At 38.0% G+C, this 23,677-nt stretch overlaps 1 protein-coding gene across 1 annotated transcript in view; it reads right to left on the bottom strand.

Annotated features, from left to right (window-relative positions):
* Nucleotides 1–10: 10 nt before the first annotated feature.
* The window catches only part of eng (endoglin), a 41,345-nt gene continuing 17,678 nt past the window's right edge, over nucleotides 11–23,677 (bottom strand). The window contains exons 4-14 of the mRNA XM_038734304.1: nucleotides 18,063–18,176; nucleotides 14,188–14,368; nucleotides 10,210–10,387; nucleotides 10,010–10,112; nucleotides 9,630–9,825; nucleotides 9,028–9,167; nucleotides 8,160–8,390; nucleotides 7,527–7,593; nucleotides 4,084–4,194; nucleotides 3,946–3,993; nucleotides 11–3,868 (exon numbers count right to left, since the gene is read on the bottom strand). Of these exons, the coding sequence (XP_038590232.1) occupies nucleotides 3,747–3,868; nucleotides 3,946–3,993; nucleotides 4,084–4,194; nucleotides 7,527–7,593; nucleotides 8,160–8,390; nucleotides 9,028–9,167; nucleotides 9,630–9,825; nucleotides 10,010–10,112; nucleotides 10,210–10,387; nucleotides 14,188–14,368; nucleotides 18,063–18,176 (1,491 nt within the window). The 3' untranslated portion in view covers nucleotides 11–3,746. The remainder of the gene's footprint in view (nucleotides 3,869–3,945; nucleotides 3,994–4,083; nucleotides 4,195–7,526; nucleotides 7,594–8,159; nucleotides 8,391–9,027; nucleotides 9,168–9,629; nucleotides 9,826–10,009; nucleotides 10,113–10,209; nucleotides 10,388–14,187; nucleotides 14,369–18,062; nucleotides 18,177–23,677) is intronic.

Genomic DNA, 23,677 nt, shown 5'->3' with positions numbered 1-23,677 from the left:
AAAACACAAAGAATGTTTGTCATATGACCATTGACTTTATTAAGATAATTTCAGGCAAAATATATATTTCTTCAGAGACAACATAGAATTACATGACATCAGTTGAGTAGTATCTCAACAAATTGACCCATTTTAAAGGCAGCCCACTCTACTAACACTTCATTTTATACTGAAATCAGATCAGACATTTTGACATGTTGTTAAGGCTTCAGAGTTTTTGGTAAGAATTCAGAATTTGGACATTGTTAGGGGATTCTTCTGCCACTCTCTTAACATGAATGTAGTTTCTTTTGTACACCTACAGTCAGACGCACACACATATAGTACATATACTGTGTATATGCACACAGACACGCATATTTCGTTAACTGTGTAGAGTGTCTGAGGAGGAGGAAGTTGTTGTCAGAGATAATGAGGGGCTTTGCAGGGTTAACAAGTGAATTAACTGACAACCTGTCTGATCAGACAGAACCTGGCTGCGGCCACCTGCACTGGTTTAATACAGGTACAGAATACCTGACGTTTGGAGAAGAAAAAAGGTCTAATATTACTCACTTACTGCTGCATTTTCAGTGACAAGTTTTTGTGTGTTTTAATTTAACGGGGATGCTTCTCCGACACAGAATGTACTTCCCCATCACACCCACTGAAGACAGTACAACGAACACAATACAATGTCAGGATGTCAGTATCAGCAGAGATATGCCCTGTTTTTGGACAGCAGAGTGAATCTTAGGGGTGGGGCAAAAGTCCAACAGCGGTAAAACCAACAACCCGTCTTTGACATGTGATGTGACACACACTGTATGTGACTACAATGTAATGAAAACTCAAATCTATATGAGATAGATAGAAAACAATTGTCCCAGTTCTCCAGATACGTAAAAGAACAAAGCAAAGTAAGAATATCATACAATTACATATAGACATTAAATACAAGTTTATCTCATGATATTGCACAACTACTCAAGTGGCAATTTGTACTGGCCCTCTTTGTTCTCTGCCTCTACACAAATACACAAAGAAAAATCTGGCATGCATACAAAAAAGTACATGCACGCACATACTGAGGGGTTATAAGCTACATAAACATACAATGAGGAGACAAAAACACTGACTATTTTTGAGATTAGGTTTGAAAGTTCATAAATTATTTTAACAATCCAAATCATAAGGTGAGTAATTATTGGGAGTGTGAATATATAGATATATATGTATCAGTAAATCAGTGTGTCAAATGTGCTGTATATAAAGAGAGGTTTTAACATCACAATTTTGGTGCTTGCGTCAAAGCTATGTACTGTAGATACAAATTGCTTACTTATACCACAAGACTTGATGTGAAATGGGAATAGTTTTAAAAAAGGTAAAAGAGTGGCAATAAAAATAAAATACATTTACATTTGTACATTGAAACAAATAGTGGGTTCACGGATCAACCGTCACTCTACAGTTGTAACCCTCATGAAACTCCCTGTTAGGCATCCTTGCAGCTTCTGTCTAGCATTAGCACTGCAGTGGCTGATGCAGCCTATCAAATGCAGAGAGCATAAGTTAACCATTTTAACAAGAAACTCATCTCTCTCAAATGACAGTTTCCATATCATTAGGCATGTCATGTGACAGCGGCATTTTTAAAGCAGTCTTCATGAGATTAAAGCGCTATTGATCGACTAATGTATCATTACAAACAGTGCATACAAAATGTGGTCTTATTCTATTGTTACTGTTGATTATATTATTGAGTCCAGACTGGCTGTATTCAGAGTTGGTGACTTATATGAGGAGTTTTAGTTCAAAAGATAGGGAAAAGTGGGGAGATCTTGCAGGTGTTTAAATCTGTTTTTGGAGGGAAGATTTACATATATCAAAATTACCCATACATCTGAGTTTACCAGTTTTCACCTGGAAATCAGGTTTTCCAGCCCATTCGTTTAAAAGAAACATTTGCCTTGAATCTCACAGATTTAATTTCCTTGAGCTTCAGAAAAAATAATTAAATGTGAAGTTCATTATGGAATATTTTAGCCTACTGTTTGTACTTAACCCCCCCCGTCTCTAGGAGTTTGGTCGCACTGAGGTGGAAACTCTTCAGGATGTAGCAGGCATCTAGGATAGCTTGTTTGTCAAAGCCAAATCTCTGAATGCGTTGGTAATCCATAACATCCATTAGAGGTCTAAAAATTCTTTCCATTCAGTGCACTCATCTCCAATGAAATTATGGAAGAGAACATTAGTGGCAGGCTACATTTTGAATGAAAAGACATTGAATATGAGCAAGCAGTACATGCTTGCTTAATGTCAAGTCTTGATGTTAAAATAGAGAGAGTAATGGTTTTTACACCACAAACAAACAGCTGCATCCAGGTATATGAGGTGATCATTAAACTGGCCTGAAAACACTTTAATGTAATCTATACAAGTATATTTCTGTGTATGTGTTTGTATGTGTTACTCCAGATGTGAAATTTGAGGAAGAATGGACATATTGCAAAGGAAAAGTACTGGAATTCCACCTCCAGACAGACTATTTTGGGGAAACTCCACCCTGTGGGCGTAGCTGTATGAGTGGCCCTTAAGTCCATGTATAAGTCTGAGGTCTGAAAACGGATGTGCAGTTTTGGTACTAACTCCTCATTACGGGCACATTACTCAGCTCTGAATACAGCCATGCTGTACTGTACATTACAAGAGTGATTATTTCTGAGCTCACATAAATGAAAGTACGTTTTTACCTTAATGGTTCATAAGGTATTGCTACCAACAGGCCATAAAAATGATTAATATTTTTTGTTTTGTTGAGTTATGAGGAAATCAAGTATATTTCTCTGTAATTTCCAATAGACACTGAAAAATAAACTTAACTTTGATATGAAGGCCCTGATACAGCTATTTGATAGCATGAAAATGGCACCGTAACTTTGTTTCATAAGCTACAAATGTCCCAGAGGGTCAACTACAAGATTCACCTAAAGTGACACAGAACAAAAAAAAAATAAAAAATTGAAAATAAGATCAATTCACCAGAGAAATCTAGGGCTAAGTTTAAGCTTAGCTCCAGACTTCTAAATAATAGGAGGTAGCTGTTAATCATTGACCTCGAACTCCAATTAAGACAAATACCCCTTGAAGTGAGCATTTCATTGACTGGTTTGAGATCCTAACGTGTTGAGCTTCTCAGTCCACAAGATGTTGACTTTTTTGGACTGACCTCGCCAAAAGCTGTTTGTAGTTTTGTAGCTTAGATGTGAATGCAAAACAGCTTTTCATCTGTATTTCAAAGTCGGTCTTTTGACTGGTTTGTCTCCTGTTTAACTATTATTGTGCTGCCATCACACAAGCACAATTCATTGAAAGGAATGTAGTGAATTTCCTGTTAGCTCTTGGGGGATATGGTTTGTTTTTCCTGTTGCTGTGAGCCAATTTATTTTTTTTCTTTTGCCCTCTTTAAGTTCCTGTCTAGGAGCTTGACTTTACAGAGAGGCTGCAGAGGTGAGCGTCAGAAGCCATTGATTAGACTTCTGTTATCCGTCACCCAGCACCCTCTCCCCCCAAGATCACATCCATTTCAGGCCTGGTGTGTCAAAGACATAGGTTGTGCTTTTTCATGAGAATTGGAAGGGGGAATGGAAGGAAAGGGAGAAATGCTGTTTAAGCATTATTAAACAAAAACAAAAGCACAAAACCCGTATAGGTGACTTTGAAGGAAGATGGTAGCCCTATTGGTGGTGGAGATTACCATAATCTTATGCCATGCTGCTGGTCGGTGTACTTTGGGTGCTTCCAATGCTAGCGTTGGCACTACTATTCTCAGAGGGGGAAGGGTTGGTAGAAACAGGTTGTCGTTTTGCTCCTGAGCAGGGACATCCTGAAGAATGATGACAGAAGTCAATAAGAACCCAATGAAAAGAAAATAAGTGGTAAAAAGAAAAGAAAATTCCTTACCAGGAAGGTTTGCTGCAGTTGAACTAATGTCCAGTCCAGTTGGGTACCCTGAATTAAGCAGAATGTGACCATTTCAAATTGTGATGAATACAAATTCAGATTTATTCAACCGGAAACATTATATTTTCATACATTTACCTGTTTTAATTTTGATAAACCACAGCGCTCCAATAAGTAATACTCCAATCAGGAACCCTCCAAATGCAATGCCCAGAACACCAGGTAGGCCAAAATCAAAGCATGGTGGGGCTGAAACATATACATTGAGAAAAAAACAATGTATACAAGCTTCAGTTGAACACCAGCAATCACAACAACCACAAGTCAAAACTGATGGTTACCGTCCATGCCAACACAGTATGAAAATAAATTTGCAGAGATTTGACATATTCTTGATATACAGTAGGTGTTGAGTCACAGTGAACAATCTCATATCGGTTTGTATCTTTGTGATACTGACAGCATTTTCATGTGATGATGTTGTAAGTGCAACAGAGGTGAGATACTATGACATATTTCAAATATTTCCCAGAGATATACAATACATTATGTTTCACTTTGGTAGCTAGTTCAAGGATTTCAGCTACCTGATCTGATTTGCTGATTTCTCCAGAGAACCCTAGCAAACAAGAAGTCAATGTTCTAGTGTGTCTAGTTTTTAGGCAACACAATCTTAAATTCAAGAAGTAGGAGTTGCCTGGTATGCATCAATAACGGTCTGTTTTTAAAAAAAACCGTGCAATGACAATGAATTTTTAACAAAGACATGTTTACTGTGATGAAAAGATCCCATGCAGATTTTGAGTCTCTACAAGTTGATTTTCATCCTGGCACGAGCTGAAACCAACAGCTGCCCCAAACATCAATTTTATGATTGATGGTATTGAATCTACAATGACTAACTATGTAAAATATGTGCAATTTGTACAGTCTACAAGTGTGGTCCTTTTTAAAAATAAACCTTTCCCCTCCAAGTTACTATGACAATGAAGGAAAACCCATCCAATAAATATAACATGTCATTACTTTTGCACATTATACCTCAGCCTAACTGAAATGAACAAAGTAAATTTGTACTGTACCATTCTCTATGTTCTAATTTAATGTCCAGGCTTTTGTACCAAAATCTGAATTCAGGCTCTCCAAGGCTGCACACACACAACCTAACATCCCCAGTGTGTGCATGCTGCGTTGCATATCAAGAAAACCAATGTGCAAACACATGCTTTTCCTTCTCCCCTTCTTCTGCTACCTGTAGAGATGCTCCCACAAGTGTCAAGAACATTTGGAAGAAACTAATCATCACCTTTGCACGAGTTTCTCTCACCTGCTTCTGCTGCCTCATGCCTCCTGGTGGAATGTGCTATGCTAAGAACTATACTGGGCTTCATATATTACAGCTCGCCTTTCCTGAAGTACATTAAAGAGAGGACATGAAGGACAGAAGACAACAGGTTTGTTTTCTAGAAACTTGCCACCACTCTATGCATTATGTGTATTTAAATAAGTGCCTCTAAAGTGAGCCTAGATGAACCTAATGCTGATATCAGAACATACATTTCAACTGAACTGCATGGACATTTGGACATAGGTACAAAACCTGATATTGTACATGTGACAGTAACATAAAATTTCATTTATTTATTTTAAATTAAAATGAAGCCTACAGTAAATTTTATCATGTTGATATTTGAGTAAACAATACCAAAAATCAAGTTAATCTGACCCAGAGCACTGAAACAGTGACATCTTGTGGGAATTTGGGCCCACTGCATCCTAGACAGCCAACCCAGTTTTGTTGATTTGTCAGCCAGGAACATTCCTTGACCCTGAATGGGCCAGAAACATCACAGGAACTCGAGCAGGCTCTCTCTTGTGACTTTTTTTCTGTAATCAGTTGCTGTGTTAGTTTGTGTAAGTGAGGCTTTGACAGCAAAGCTGAATAAACAGGAGCAGGAAGCAGAAGCTCCAGTGCAGGTGGAGTGTCAGAGACAGACAGCAGGCCTGTGCTATGACTCCCTGGAGCCCTCTGTATGAAAACTACTAAACAGGAATGATTGCTGAATGGAGCACTCACCCATGCCCAGTGAAAGCTCGCCTGCTAGTCCTGCTGATAAAACCCTTGTATCCCTGACACTAACTAATGATTGGAACCACATAAACAGACCTACCAAACCAGTATGTTCCTTTACAACTAGTTCCATTCATGTATTTCAGTCAGTCTTCAGAAAATTTTCAATTACGCAAGTTAAAGCAAAACAGCAAAGAGGAGGACAACCAGGACACAGGAAAGTATAGATGAGTAGTAGTTTCCCCAACACACACAGTATGGCTTTATCTTTCTCCTCTAGAAGTAAATGGAGAATTAAGGAAGCTTAAGGAATAAACAAATCCATTCAGTTTTACAAAAGAAGTCTGACAAACTCCGGGTGATCCCACATTTAATCAACATCTACTTCCTTGTGTCTTTTTGCTCAGAAATGGGTTCATCTGAAACTTCCTAGAAATGAATCATCTGTCTATTCTTTCTTTGAAGAACAACATCTTTCCCTGCTTGAGTCAACTGCGTTGAATGGTCCGACAATAGCACAAGGCCCAGTGGCTGTGTTTGGACAGCAGCACAGTCAGACCCCCTTGGAAACACAAAGGACTTCACCCCCTCCCCAGAGGGCCATTACTTTTGATTGTGGCCACAAGGTCAGCCTGCAGACCTTCCTAAAGGACAAGGCCCTGCCCCGCAACCCCTTACTGGCATCCCTGCATATCCTGAGTTCACTGCTATGACAACCGCCCGTGCCGCATTTGTTGTGCACTGAAAGCAACAATAGGAATGAAAATAATAGCAGCAAGCAGCAATTCACTGGCCAAGCACCAGACTAGCAATTAAGTCATGTGGGCAAAAAAGGAAATGTGAAATTTTTAAAAGCTTCAGAGAGTTAAGAGATTTTATTGTTGGAGAATTTACTGTGAAACATTTATCCTTATAGTAAAGGGTTTGTTAAGAAACAGCACCATCAGGACAAAGTTTGCCACAATTTTGTGTGGATTATTTTGGAGACTAGATCTTTCTCTTTTGTTGTATTTGGTGCATTTTCATAAATTTGTTAGGGATTGGTTTTGTTTTTTTAAATTAATATTAATAACAAAATCAGGATCAAGAAACAAATTAGTGCTGCAAATTGTTCTGTATAGCTGTTGTGAAATTCCTTGTTCTACTGAACTGTACTTACTCTGTACATTTATATTTTAATGTTCATACATTTATATGAATATATATGAAGAAATCATTATAAAATAATATCTACATTCTACAACATGTTGTTGTATTTGATTTTTTTTTTATTTTGTGTTTTTTCTTTCTGGAAACTTTTAGTTTTAGTAAGCATTATAGAGCAGGAAAAAAAAGAAAGAAAGAAGGGGAAATCAGCTAAACCAACACACTTGAGCTTAGTCTCTGAACACAACTTGGGATTTATGTGTGACACAATACACACACAAAACCATAATAAAAAATATGAATGCAAATCTGGTACCATGAGGGCCATGAAAAATCCATATTTTGGAGTTTAAACTGAACTCACTTGGTGGTTGCAGACACGGCTGGGTAACCTCCAGATTTCTCTTCACTCCTCCTACTTCTCCACAATGCTAGAAACCCAACAACAAAAAACAAACAAAAAAAAACACAAAATGTCACTATGTTTGTCATAAACAGCATTTGAGCAGAAGTCAAAACACAATAGAGTTACACTGAATACTGAATACAAAAATCAACCAAAGGAAAGTTGTAACATTTTGGAGGCTGACATTTTTTTGGGAATCCTGTGGGTCAGGGGACTCCTGCGGGATGGAAGTTAACGGGACTGGGACGGGACAGGAAAAAAAGTCAACAGGAGAAGGTACACCGGAATCATCGCCATTTGTACACTGTTTTCAGATTTTTTTTTTAACAGGAACAGGATGGGACAGGAGTCACTCTTCCAAAATTGAGATGGGATAGGAATTGTTTTTTACTCTGGGACAGGAATATTATGCGGAAGTGAGATGGAACATGAATATATATATTCACACCTGTGTCACCCTGTAGGTTAGATTGTCTTAATGCAGAGCGATTGAGCTATCAGACATATTTCAACTGGTAATTTTAATGTAAGATTTCATTTATGACTTAAAACACTTTTCTTTGACATGGTTTATTTCAAATAGTTGTATACCTGACTGTAGCAAACTTTGACGGAGCATTCCAGGTCCCATGTTGTGGACGTCAGATCTTGTACCTGATCTAAGAAGAAGCTGAGTCGGGTGCTGTTGGGACAAGAACTTAAGGAGCAGGCCTCTGTTATGAAGGGCAGCTCTTTCACTACAGGGCATGAGCTCTTGGACCGCACAAAGCATCGGATCACCTTGATGGTTAAGGCAATGTCCCCAAAAGTGTGCCCTGAAATCTACAGGAAACAGAGAAAAGATCAAATAAACGGCAACAGAATGGAAAAAGCACAACAATGTGTCAAACGGACATCAGCTCAGAGTATGACAAGGTATTACATATGCAATGAGTACAAAACTAATTTTCTGAATATCTGTGTTTAACAAAAAAATACAGTATCATACACAAGCAAAATAAAGTCATTTTTAAATGTTTGGGATGGACTGACCAAAATTATATATGCTAGTAAACAACAGGCATTGCTACCGTTATAGAGGGTGTGCGTTGATGTCACTTCCCCTTCCAGAATACGCTGGACTGAGTGGCAAAACATACCATGGCTGCGTTTAGCAAACCAGGAGTAAAAGAAGTGATTATTTGCTCAAATTAAAGGCAGTCCGACTCAACTGTGATCCTTACTGCTTACCAAAGAACCAGTGGTCCAGCTCTTTCCCATTTTAGATATGTTGTTTGTGTTTTAGCTGATTCAAGCTAACAATGCTGCTTGTCTTTCTGCCACTCAGTGAGCGTAACTGCGTTCTGTGACATCATGCGCATACCCTCTATACATTATCCACTGTACATTTAGCTATTTATGAGCAGGGGTTGAGTAAGAAAATGTGAAGTACAGCTAAGAGGGTGAATGATTTGTTTACCTCTGCATAAATTCTCCTGTCACTCTGCACCTTGGTGTTAGGGTCCAGGGGAGAGCGGTAGTCTGGGGAGGTGTACAGCTGCATCAACAGAGGCATCTGATTAGGGGCATTTGTTGTAATGGGAATGACTGGTTCTTGTACTGTTTCGGTAACAGAAAGAGAAATGGTTTAAAAAAACATCAACGAGATGAACCATTTTAGCACTGTTAATGTATTTTCTTGAATTTATATTGAATCAATACATATGTGTCCTTTCCCGTGCCCACTATGCTACTCTGTGCTATTCTCCTCAAGACAAAATCTTCAAAGCTTTTAGGATTAAGCAAAGGTACTTATATTGAGAACTTAAAAAAGCCTTCAAAAGGGCTGTTCAAATTGCAGCATAGCGCATTGTGTATGTAAAATAATAAATTGAATGGGACAATGATGATGGTGAATATTACTTTAACTTTTATTAAAGCAGTCATTATCCCCTAATCCCACTGATGGCATTGTGTAACATGAACTATGTGTGTGTTATGGCTTTTTGCAGTGCACCATCTACTCTCTTTGAAGAAAAAGCCTCAAGGTTGAAAACAAATGTTTACCTTTCATCGCCTTACCTGCAGGGCTGTCGTTCTTTCCAAAATCCAGTAAAACCAAAGGGTCCTCTAGTCTGAGTTCAGTATAGCTGGTGAAAGTGTTGGTTTTAAAATAATCTAAAGCCTTCCTTTGCACATCCTCTGCATTGTCACTGTTCACTGTCAATTTAGATTCGATTGTGTGTGGTAAGGTGCTCAGCAGGACGTTATTGTTAGACTGTTGAAAGAGAAGACAAGTTCAACTCAGTTAAATCAGTAATGACTTAGAAACTTAGTACTTAAAAGTACTCACAGGTATACCACACTATTGACAACAGTGTAATCACATACTGTAGAGTGGAGTCTTCATCATCTCATTAAATCCTATCTAACTACTGGAGTGTGTGTATATGTAAGCTTACACCAAACTGGGTGTGTTGTGGGTTGAGGATGGTCCATGTGGTCCCCTGAGGGCCTCTCAGGAACACTCTGGTCTTCTTAGTGCCAACACGAAGTGATACATTGCTGTAATATGAAGAATCAAAATTTACAAGAGAAATTTTGCCAATAAACATAGCAAAACAATGCATAAGAAGCTATGTCTTGTGATCTCAAGGTTTACCGAAGGTTGGCATTCTCTGGGATGTTTATAATATGAAGTTCAACCTCATCACTGGGGTTCTGTTGCTGTGGGAAGCAAGATTTGAAGGGGGCCATGGGTGATGTATTAATCGTCAAAAAGGGCTTCTCTGATGCATCTTCATTGTTAAGTATGCAGTAACGAGGGCCAGGTTTGGTTCCTGTAAAACCAAAAATATAAATTTTTTTTACAAAACAAAAAAAAGTAATAAAATTATTTCTGCATACATAATCCAATATAATAAAGAAGACAACAGTTCCAAAAAATGGACTGACAGCACTTTAGTCAGAATATATATAATTGTGGCAGTGGCTCAGTGGCTGCAATAAGCAATAAGCAATTACAATTAAAGCCTATTTTTTATATTTATTTAACATGGAGAGTGATGCTCTGACAGATTATTTCTGTTCCGGCTGGTAACAGAACTGACTGTTAACAGTGTTTTATTCTCTGGCCAGAACCCGGGGGCCATAGCCCAGTCTGCAACAGGAGACCAAACTGCTTGGGCGCATTAGCATCTTTTCTTCCCCTGCTACGGAAGATCTTCCAGAAGTCATCTCATGAGAGTACAATATGCTCAGCATTTGACCAAATAATGGTGACGGATGGTTTACAGGTGCACAATGGTACAGTGCTCAAATAGCTGCACACATTTTGTTTCAAAACACTATGCTGGAAGTGGGGGTGATACACGCTTTCCACAGAACCTCATACAGCCTATCCAGTTTACAAGTGTTTGGTATAGAAATTTGTTATCATTTCAGTACAAATGACAGTTGAATTATTCCTTGCACAGAAGAAACTACTGTATGTTCAAGCTAAGTACTTGCAACTAGTATGATTTTGAGTACAGAATAATTTCAAGCTACTTTTAGTTACTGGCTAATAGCTTGGCAACTATAATTTAAAAGGTTACTTAGCACTGCTTAACACACCTCGTTGGCATTAGCAATATCATGACTTGAATTTCAAATCAATTCATATTGTGACATTCAAGAAATCTGTACATATTTTCTCCTAAGACTTCAACTTCCACACACCGCTGTGTAGTCATAGCACAGACTTTTCAAACGCCTACGACAAGGCCTACGCAAGTTCATCTAACACCATTACGATACAACAAAATAGCGATGTAAACTGTTCCACTGCTTGAGTAATTTTAATGACATTGTGGACAATGAGTCAGTAAAAACACTAACTAGAACTAAGAGCGGCTGTAAAAACAACATTTCATCACAATGTAATCAACACATTTAAAATGGGAAAAGAGCAGTATGCCAGACAGGGACTAGTGCAACACCCTACAGTTGAAAGACCTGGAGAAGACAGACAATAATAAAGAGACATATTATTACATAATTTATCCAAAATACTGTAAACGACACTAGAGACAAAAGCAGCCACCACTATTCCAGCATCCCCACAATTTATTTCTATCTAAACCCATGTCAGAGAACTGCTTTGCCTCAGACTGCCTTAAGGAGGCTTTGGTAGGAAATAATTGTGCTTGTGCTTGCTACTGCTGTGGGCAATAGCAGCAAATAGTATTCTTAATGTCCAGCCTTCGCTCAGCCACGAAGGCTCACTTTAAGTCATAGTGTTTCTGTGCCTCCATCGTCAGCATCGGTGGCCATTTGTCCACTGCTTCCCTTTCCAAATGTTTTGTCATATGTAATGGCGTCCTGTCAGCACTGAGAATGTTGAGCTCAGTCTCCAGCACTAAACTCTACCCAAGATTTTCCGATATGAAAAGCTTCCATATGTACAGGTATTTCTGAGTATTACTGAGCTTTAATATCAGTTGTAGCACTGCTTACATTTTGCAGTTTGGTTGCAAATTCAAAGCTCTATGCTTTATTCTCCATGTTTGTTAATGGTAAAATAAATACAAACGACGTGGGTTTGCTTAAGTCTACACAGATCCTCTAGTTATTAAATTCTGTTTTGTTACTTTTACTGTTTATGCTGTTGTTTAGCTCACTGCTGTATCTAATAAAGGATTAGGTACACATAGCATTCCCAGGAAATTTAGTGAATGGTCACACAAAAATTGTCCAAATTAGTATGGACAGACTTAGTATATATATATATATAAAATGCAAATGCAACTTGTCTGTCTCGTAGAGAAAGAAATTTATGGTAATCGAAAACACCCAATTTTTCTCTTCAGGTGTTATTAGCGGTTTCTTCCACTTGGACAAAATAAGTTTTTTTTTAATTATATACATTATGTAACATTGTGACACAGCGATATATTTCAGTAGACTATAATATATTCACTCAGTGGTTTAAGGTTCTTTTTGTAGGAGAATGGCCATATGGCAGCCAGTGCTTGGCCCACACACTGAAGATTCAGCATGGGGTCTGGTTCTGTATGTAATGCAGCTTTAGGGGCAGGTGGTGTTGTCAGTCAACTCTGTACATAGTCATCATCTGATCTGGTTTGAAAACAAATATGTTCAAAGCAAAATGTTTTTCTTTTCATTTATTTATCCGTTATATAATTAAGAATCAATGCATAACAAGTGTAGTTTTCAGGTCCTCTGGCTTGTTTTCCTACACGGGCATATTGGAAATCCATGTGCTGATGACATACAGTAATAGAATTTCAAAAGAAAAGTGAGGTAGAATACGCAGGCACTGCTTTTTTTAATGCAACGTGGTCTTCATCACAGCACTTTTCTCAGTGATTTCATCAGAAATGTTTTTTATGCACACTTAAGAGGATGTTAGTAGGCAGAGATTGATTGATGGAAACAACACTGCATCCATCCTTAGTGTACTGCAGACTAGCTCTTGAGTTATGTAAGCTTGTAAGCTTTTTTAAATTATTTTGCTTAGGGATGTACCGAAATGAAAATTCTTTGCCATAGCCGAAACCGAACACTGAACAAGTACTTTCACATTTTTGCCATTTTTTTTACCATTGCATAAATTAAATAGTCAAAATGTGCTTTTTACTCTGTGTTTCCCACAGGATTTGGAGACTATGGTGGGTGAGTCCGAGGCCCAAGATTTTCGGGTAAAGTAAATTACATGTGTCCATTTACTTTTAATGTACACATGTAATATGTTTTATACTTTCTGTGAACATAATCCAATTAATGTTATTTCCACACCTTATTTTGAAAACCGTTGTCACGTGTGTATCCTTGCGCTAAATGCATCAAGTCCAACCCAATATGATAAATGTTGTATGTGGTTCTCGTATTGCGCAACATGAAGACTTCATAGCCTCTCTTCAGGTAGGACTCATACTGCAACACTTGTCTTTGTAAAGAGAGAAAATTACAGGATAAAGTCGCTAATCTGCCTGTGAGCTCGTACTGGTCCATTTCAGTTACCATAAAGGCTTGAATACGCGTGCACTCCAAATGTAAGTAGTTTAGTAGTTTAATTGCATTCTTAAAAACGAGTGACCGAAACACATAAAGCAGGTCTAACCTAAGAAGTCAGCCACAGCTGGAGTGGATGTGCTAGGAGACCATTTAGCAGAACAGTGTCTACAAACAGCAATTTTTTGCGTCTTTCTAGGACACTTTAAGATGCTTCCACACTGCAAACATGTCAACGTAATTGTTCGGTAAAATTTAATCTGTGTTTTGACTTATTTGGCCGAACACCAATAGTGCTATTTTTACTTATTTTCGACCTATTAATTTCGGTGGCCGAACATTCGGTGGATCCCTAATTTTGCTCACTTCTGCACCAAAATTATTGGTTTAGGCCAAACATAGATGCAGATAGCATATTCCAGATAAAAGTCACAGTGTCAAGGTTGATCCATCTGAAGCACTTTTAAGCAGGCAGAATGTCCTTTATGGTATTGCTGCAATTTGATAGAATCCTATAATGCGATCCTATATAACATATGCATCCTCATTTTATATGTTGGCATGTTACCAGCCCTTTAACTGACTGTTAAAATTATGTCAGCCGGTTTACACAAATAATTCTCACCGTTTGTTCCTGACGATGTGATGGTTTTCAAATTTCGGATTGTGGTGAATGAAGTCACACCCCCAAATTTCTGTCTTGCCCACTTCACTAGCTCCTCATCTTGAGTTGGGAAGTCTTCCTTGTGGACAGTGTTGTTGTGATGTTGATGTAGTTGAATAGATGAAGTGGAGTCATTTCTGATCTGGAAAGCAGAGGCCAAGTCATGCCGATTAGTTTCATTAAATACTATTTCCAGAAAGAACACAGTCCGAATCGCCTACGTCCTAAAAGACATGAATCTGTCTGTTACTCTTTGCTATAATATGCAGAACTGAGCTTCATATTTGTTTTACATTTATCTCACGTCTGCTCACATTTTGTAATATGATCCCTCTCGTTCTCCTCTATCACGTTTTCTTACCCTCCACCCAACTCTCCCTCTATTCTCTGAGCAGGGTCCTGTTAAAAAGAAATGTTTATTATGGTTAAGTGTCCACAAGCCCCGTTGCACAACCCTGTTGGAGCCATGGTCTTTCCTTTGCTTCCTGAGTGGGGCCAGGAAATGGGACCTTTTTTAGCTCTGTGCGTCACCACAGTCGGCTGGAATCTGGCTCCATACAAGGTATAAATATATACATCCATCCCATCGACTAGACACTGCTGTTTTCCCGTCTGGACCAATGGGAAATAATGGAGTTTACATTAAGCTTTGCATGAATATGAAGGCAAGGGGAAGGCACTGGGAATGGAGGAGTGGAGACTGTCTACCATAGGCTTCTAGACAGACCTATGAAAAATGTGCTCAATAAAAAACAAGAAAGAAAACGTTTTATTTCAACAACCAATGGATTTTAATCGACACTAATTTATCCTTCTCTTCTTCAGTGGTCCAAAGACTGAAATGGAAAACAGTGCCGCTCGTCTTCTCTTCGTAAACATTTACGTCCACTGACACTCAAGAACAGCTAATTTTGCTGACGGAAACTCTACTTTTATAGGATAGTACAATGAGGCTTTTACCAAAAAAATCATGTCTCAATGTGCTTATTTTGCTTTGTTAAATTATTTCCTCAATTTTGTTTTGAGATTTGGCAATTCACAACATGTGGACTGTGTGACATACTTAACTGAATTCTGACTAAACAATTGTTCATCTTCCTTTGCCTCATCAGTGTGTCATTCTTAACCACATTAGTGCGACTACCATACAGATGGATATTTGGACAAGGCAACAAATGTTTTATAGCTCATAGTGTTTCACCAAAATGAGGGGAAAGGAAAACACTAGTAGAGGAGTTGTGGTGTGTATTTTTTTTTTTTGTTATAAAGTATGAGTATGCTTGTTAAAATAATAAAAATCTCTCTCTTGACCTGTCTGTTATATGTGAATGTGTGTGACTGTGCGTGTGTGTGTGTGTGTGTCTTTCCGTCACAAAGCGAGACAGACAAAAATCGTGAAAGCCAAGTAAGCCGGAGGGAGTCATTGGTCTTTCTACATGAATATTTGATTGACGCGAGATCAAAAATAGAGCGAAGGGAAACCGATCACGATAGAACGAGGCAGACAGGGAAGGCCTGAAAGTACGGAACGAGGAAGAAAAAGGGAAATAACAATGTCATTTTAATGATTACAGCGGAATTTAACTCATATTAGTCTCTGTGAAATCTGTCTGATATTCAACAGGCTTACAGTAAAGCTCAAGGAACCCAAAGATGTTTCGAGCAAAAATAATATCTATTTACAGGATATTATTGTAACTTATCATGATCCTTCCTTCCCATCAGTCTGCCTTGGGATGAGTGTATGAGTTTTAGACACTGATCTATTTATTAGTTATTTAAACCATTAAGCATCTCCCATTGTTAAAGAACCCAACTACAATTCATCTATAGATTCTTTAGGTAAAATTATTGCTGAACATTTTACTAAGCACATCAGTCAGTGAAGTTAGTGGTCTCAGCTTACATTATGTGTACATTTGTACACTTATTAAAGTGTTTTTCTTGTCTTAAAGACTGTCACCAGCAGCTGAATTGAGATTTGAAACTTCCTTGAGGGGAAGAATTGCAGTGAACATTTTTATCTGCTTTATTTCTTTCCACAAACTTGCATTCTCATTGTGCAATCTTGGATTGGAGCGTCTTGGGAACACTTTAAAACATTCACATTGTCTCTATCATGAACTTATTGCCAGTTGTTTGTCTTCCATGTTTGAGCTTGTGATTAAATAGCGTGCAAAGCTGTTTGGCAGCTGACCCTTATCTGTCATAGCTTTCCTCTTGCACATAAATGCATCACTTGGAAGACTTTTTAGTGCCGTCTCTTTTTAACTGCTTCAACAAACAAAAATAATTTCATATTGACAAAAAAGTAAAGAGGAATGTTTACTGTGTTCCTAACCTCTCAATGTACTTGTTCCTAAAATACATAAATAAATAAAGTAAAAATCACAGCTGACCAATTACTATGATGAAATGTCAACAGTTAGTGATATGCTGACAGCAGTGTGATAATACATCCTGTATCATGTCCTGTCGAGGGAGCCTGAACAGCACTGCCTGTGACTACAGGATGTTTTCGTGGGATGAGCAGTATCACTGGGGGATAATAAGTGTTTTACTGCATACGGCAGTGTAGGAGAAATAACATCTGTTCTGCGTCTGACAAAGTACGTCACTTGCTAGGCTCAGTGTCACAATCACAGGCGTCCCAAAGCTGACCTAAGTACACAGGGTTGTTAAACAGACAACAACAAAAAACATAGAGACAGTAAGATTTTTTGTGGTTTGTGAGAGTCTTCATAGATTTTTTCAGTTTATAATTTGTTAGTTGCAAAAACAGGTTTCTAACTGCATTTCACACATTATGCATATGAATATATGTGTCTTATCCACTGCACCATTACCACCTATATCACATTATAGACGTACTTACTAGTAATATACTTAATATAAATATATTGTTTTAATCAAAGTTATTATTAAGAGGATAAGGTTCCTTATCTATAGGAACTGTAGTTCAATGTCTCATCAACAACTTAAACTAATCAGTGTGTGGAGCTTCATCAGTAACATATTTAAAAGTTTGAGGCAACGGCATTCATTTGGCCACCCTTTTTGATATAATTTCCTGTTTACGGCAGGCTATTTATTTTGGTGATAAAAGACTGCAACACATTCTAACATTCTTCACCTTTGAGTCCCCATGTTAGATTCATCACCAATGGCAATTTAAATACCAAAATAGTTTCACACACTACTATAAACAAACTGTGTCAACGGCTGCTCTTGGTCCACATAATGGTGTCACTCCTCTGTTTAATTAGACACTCAAGCAGCTGAATACAAGTTTTGTGGTCTCCCAACATTCTATTCACAGATATAATCTGAGGACAGTGTGTAAAAGTCAGAATTTCCAGTTTCATTAGAACATTAATTCTACAGCCGATGCCATCAGCCCCTCTTGTTGCTGGCCACTGTAAAACTTCTCTTATTGATTTTATAGTGTGGATAATAAAAGCATAAGAACACAAACTGCTTTGTACAGAGCAGCTACTGGGGGAATATATGAAAAACCAACATGGTTTACTGTTTCTCCAGAGAGCTGCACAGCTGTGGCAGTTTGACTGTATGTTAAACAGCTGGCACTAGACAGCAGTCAAGTACATCTGGAGAAATTTGAAAATTATACAATACTGAAAAAATAACCACTTACACTGGTGTCCCCACAACCTGTTAATTTTTCATGATTAGTTAGTACTTGGTAAACAATCTATTGTATCAATAGCATGCTGAGTAATGGAATCACTCTCCAAAAATCAACCCATCCTGCACGCAAAAAAAATGCTAAGGGTGAGAGCACAGCCTGAATGTTGAAAAAAAGAGACATTACTCACATAAATGTTAACGTTGGCACTGATGTTGCATAGACAGTAGGCCATGTCTGACGATGTGAGGATAAGGTTCATTGGCTTGGCATTGGGCATCTCGATATAGAAGACTTTGGAATCCTGAGAGGAAGCAAAAGCAAAATATGTGTTACTTGAAAATAGAAAATTAAATATGTTCCAATAATATTCAAACTCAATTACCTTTTAAAATAATCCCAATCCAAACTGTACATTTAAATATTTACAATGTCACTTATTTATCTGCAAATTCAGGACCGCTTAAGCATGTTAATGAGGTGACAACAACCTCTAATTCCTTGTGAATCCCAAACAGTTTATGACTGTGTTGCAGGCAAAGAAAGTCTGGCAGTGGTGTACATCTCCAGGTGGAACACTGGGACTGATTAGAAACACAAAGAAATCGAGTGGCATAAATATTCATTTACACTGTGAAGCCATCCATAGGGGAACTACTATGCTGCCCATGTGCCCAGTTTTTTGGTAAGTGTACCATACTGAGTGTGTGCTGTTATACAAACAAAGTAAAATAAATTAAAAAAACTTTATGAAATGTTTCGAGTAGAAATAATGCCTCTTGCTCCTTTTACATAATTGTTAAGTGTGTTATTATACAGCACAGCGTAACGATAAATTTATCTGTGTAGTGTTGTCAACTGTAAACACATGAATATTATGCTGAGATTCATACTTTACTTCCAAGATTAAAAATTAAACATTATGTGATTAAAGCATGTTAGATTACACAAAAGATACCGTAATTATTATTGTGTACCTTTTTGCACAGAATCAAAATCTGCCAATATGTCGACTTCTAGCCAGCATTTGTTTTCTGTGTAAAAGTGGATATAGCTATTCCCCAAGCTGCAAACCTCCCCATCTGGCATTAAGTGTCATTTAATGAACAGACCTTAAGTTGACGGAGTAGAGAGACATTTTGCTTGCAGCACCAAGTTTAAAAATAGTTCCGAATGCAGTTTAATTCTAGACAAGTTTGATTCAATTTCTACCCTATTGCGGAAATCAGTGGGGGATATGACAATTATCCTTGTTTTTGCAACTATGAAATGTCAACACATGCATCTCTCCAGAAAAAGCAGTGCCAGTCATTTGAGGAGGGCTCATAGACAGAGAGGAAGCTGTCTTTGCTGTCTGACTTTGTATTGAGACATTAATGAGGTAATGCAGCTTGGTTCTACTCTTACATTTATATTTGCAGTTCAAGTCAACAAGGTGAAAAAGTCAAAAGCAACCAAAATTATATTTTTACCTGACATGCAATAGGCTGTATTTAAACTACGCTGTATGTCTTTGTTTAAAAGTGCGGAAAACAAAGTCCAAGAATAGAAGTAGGAAACATACTGTCACTCTACTTACTTTAGGTACAGTATTTTCTTGACGTATTTCTTATAACTTGCAACCCAGTGTCCTGCCACACATGACTGATCCTGGTGGCAGTTACATATTGTATATATAAAACACCATTAACATACTGTAATACCTCATTAACAATATTTTCAGCTGAGGGTAACACAATGGTGGTGTGATTCGCTAATCACCACCACACTCACTCTATGAATCAGCCTTAATTACCATGATCCACATGTGCGTAGTGTAAAGCTGGTATGCCGCTGAGTTTTGTGGATATAAGTGGTGGTGAATAAACCTTTTCACTGTCAAATAATAAGTCCGAGTTTAAGACTGATTTAATTCCAATTAATCATAGTACTAATTACTTCTACTTCTGCAACAGCAGCCAGAAAATTGGGTTTAGAAAAGTGACAACAGCTTTAAAACAAAAAGCTTGGAAATATCTCTCCAGTGTGGGGCCTTTGTGGGAATTTAACATTCATAAATACAAATGTTTGCTTTCATCCACCTGTGATGGTGTTTGACACCATATACTTTATTCTGTTATATCCTGTTAATTTCAAGGTAGATTGTTTTCAGAGCTGGGCCTGCTGGGGAGACAATGAGCATGCTGAGGAAACAGTGTGAATCCCTAATATTAAATTCATTTACTTGCTACCTGATGTTGCCAGTGTGTGATCCAAGAGAATTGTGATGAGCTCAGACCTGAGCTATGAAAATGTTCAGACCTGTACAGAACAAATTAGGTCTAAGGAGACCATCAACAAATTGCCTAGGAGCAAAACACTGATGCATTCAAAAGAGGGGCTCGCACGCAGAGTGCAATGGATGGGATTTATCATGACACACACACATACACACAGAGAGATACACACTGTATCATCAATGTCTTGTGCAGAGTGGGTTTTGCATAATGGCTACTGCACCTTGTAAATGTGTTCAGTCCCTTTGTTTTTAAAATTTGGCTAAATGGGGCACTGCAGTCAGGTTCACCTGTGAAAAAGAAATCTGTGTTGTTGTTTTTTGCTGTTTTTGTTTTAACTTTTTTGATGAGACACTTGCTTTCCATCTTCAATGCAGAATTGATGTATTATAGAAAGAATATAGCCCTGAAAACAGAGGGAACATAAGAGGGACTGAGTGATTATAACATGAGTCTCCACTTATCATAGAGTCTGAGACTTTGAATTGCAGTAACACAATTTCTTCCCAGAAATCCCACTTTGTTTTTACCTGAATCATGTTGCACATGAGAATGAATGAATGGCATTTCCTACAGAGTTCATTGTGCTTCATGCAGAGATAACTCAGTGGTGTTTCCCTTAAATACTCCTTCCTAATGAGCTTCATTGTCTCTTCCCTCCCTTCATCCTTTTGTGACTTTCATTCTTTCATTATGAACTCTGAATCCTGACTGCTGCTGACCCTGATCACTCACCTTTGCTACTTTTGTTCCTGCGCTTTCAAGATACAATTGTTTTCCTTTTCAGACTTTTTTTTTCTCTGGAGCATTTTTTTGGAGGGCCTTTGCTGATGTAGTTTCCAGTTATTCTTTTGACTCTCTCCCTTAACTTGAATTGGCTCCGCTGGTCTAGTCTCGGCCTTGTGCCAAGACCCTGACTACCCAAGCCACTGTGTGACATCAATGGGGCCCTGTACAAGCAGCTCCTCCCTATGAATTCTCCTGGCCGGTGCAGACCCTAGATGCTCCCTTTATAATTCTCTGTGCGGTCAAACTGAGAGTCAACTGTCCCTGGCAGGTTGTAAATCAGTATGAAAAACATAAGAGAAAGGAGGAAGAAGGTGTGAAAAACATTTAAAGGACAAAGAAAGGTGGAGGCAAGACCAAACCTCCCATCTGACTGGACAGTTTGGCAAGACATGAAGACGTTGCCGTTCTTCTGTGTTTACACGAAAAATCTGTTCTAAACAGACAGTCAAGCACAGATAAGGAGTCTGTGTTAGGAGATCTTATGTCCACTTTCTTCTTTAGTTTGATACCACTCATGGTCCCCTCGAGAGAACAGGATATGCTAACTGTGTTCAGTGTCCATTGCATCACACAGATCCCGAGCCAAATTCCATATGTGAACTCCAACAAACCCCACACCAATTTATACTGTTTTATAAGACAACTTGCGCCACTCTTTGAACAAACTCTTTTGCAATGAAATGGGTCTGTTCTCATTCTCACACACAAAATAATGTGTCTGGTCTTCGGGCCTAATGAGATGACTGAGAGAAGCATTTCCTTCTTAATATACTTTAAATCTGTTTTGTCATCAAACAGCTTTTTCTTCTGATTTCCAGTCCATTAAATATGCTGTAACACTGCAGTCCATTAAAAGAGACTAAAGACTTGGCAAAAGAGTTCAGCGACATTTATGCCAGTAACCCAGTCTTTGAGGCAAAGGCAATCATCTGCTTGCACAATGTTAGCACTCGTACATAAAACAAAAGTAAGTAAAGAAAAACACCTCTTACAGCCCTGGGCGTCTGTGAGGCTAACCTGCTTCATTGCTAAGACACTTCTGTTAATGTTTCTTTGAGTAACATGAAAACTAAACGTCATTATCCTCAAATGTCAAATTCAAAAGAATTCATTCGAAAAGAAAAGTACTGATACTTTATAAATCAGCTTATCTTACTGGTGAAGGATTCCCTTATGGGGAAAAAATAAGACAGGATTCTCTATAGCTTTCCCAACCAAGTGAAGGATTTATAGAGGTGATGGATACAAGCTGGCATTGTATTGCACCACCCAGTGATGGTGCCTTAGCTAGACTGCACATAGCACTTCTGCTTCCCTCCTCATAATCACTACCAAATGAGAAAGAATGACCACTAGAGTGAAAAATAAAGAGAGACAATAAATAAACAGCAGTTGCTTAACACAAGTTATGTGAAAGTAGTACATGAAGAACTCGGTGAGAACAAACAGAAGAAGCATACAAACAAAGCCCACTGATAAAGAAATGAGTAATGTGAGCTGACCGACAATGTTAGACAGTGAAAAATGGAGTCTGGCACAGCAATAACAACGTATAGATTAGAAGTTTTCTTGAGTTACTTTCTGTTTATCATTCCCCTAAAGGTAACAGTTTTACAGTCAAAACGACTATCTGCAATTATGGTGTGTGTTTGTTTAGTTTAAAAAGGCATTATTTAAACACGCAACCAAACTTGCACAGCTGGGTTGGGAGCCTGTTTAGTGTAAAAACAAAACAAAAACAAACTGTGGCATTGGGAAACCCTATCTTTGTGTTATGTCTGGCATTTGTTAAGGGTTAGAGAGTTATTTGGCTGATAATGGTTGGACATGGAATGTGTGTGTGTGTGTGTGTGTGTGTGTGTGTGTGTGTGTGTGTGTGTGTGTGTGTGTACATTTTATAGTGTGGGAATAAATTTTTTAGAGGGCCTGTTTATTTAAAGAAAAATCTACCAAAATAAAGTTAAAAGAGCACCGATTTAGCATTAGCGACTTGTTGTCGGACTCACAATGGACAGTGGACAAAAATCTGCAAATTCTGCAAGTCACAGAACCTTAATCTTTTTTTATACATCACATTCTTCTTCCTTATTAAACCTGGTGCCTACAATGCCCACAATGCAACAGTTCAGGAAGAGATTCAGGTATGTTGTGCTAGTGGTTGTGCCTTTCCGAAACTAGAGGCTCGCCACTTCCACTCCGATACGGAGTAAACTCTGGTCAGAGTCACCCTCACAGTCAAATTGAGCTTCCTAACCCAAGTAGGGTATACATACAGCGGAATACCCTCTTCCCACAGCGTAAATAGGATCTGACATTACCACTGCACTCACTGCTATATTATGTGTATCAAATAAACAACAGTTGTATTAAGATGTTGAGGAAAAGTGTGTTTTCTGCAATAACGAAACTGAAAGCATTTGTTATTCATTTTGTGTTTGTGTCGAATATTACTTTAAGAACATGACTTTAATATTCTTTATTTTTATATATCTTATATTCTTTTATGAAAAGATTGATATTCATTGTAAAGAAAAGCTTATATATGTGAACCTCTTAATCTTATCTGAAAAATATTACATTCACAAATCCAACATTTAAATATAAATCATACATTATATTGACGCATTATATAGTCTTAAGAATTTATAACAACTAAAATGTTGCTTGTTACTGATCCCCCTGTGTATCTAGTTGTGTCATGTTCTATTATTCTATCGCATTGGAGGGTAACAACCCACTA

The sequence above is a fragment of the Micropterus salmoides genome, unplaced genomic scaffold (genome assembly GCF_014851395.1).
Source record: "Micropterus salmoides isolate LMB-PRFRI ecotype aquatic unplaced genomic scaffold, ASM1485139v1 Ms_hic_scaffold_20, whole genome shotgun sequence".
NCBI lineage: Eukaryota > Metazoa > Chordata > Actinopteri > Centrarchiformes > Centrarchidae > Micropterus > Micropterus salmoides.
This window is presented reverse-complemented; position numbering and strand designations above follow the sequence as displayed.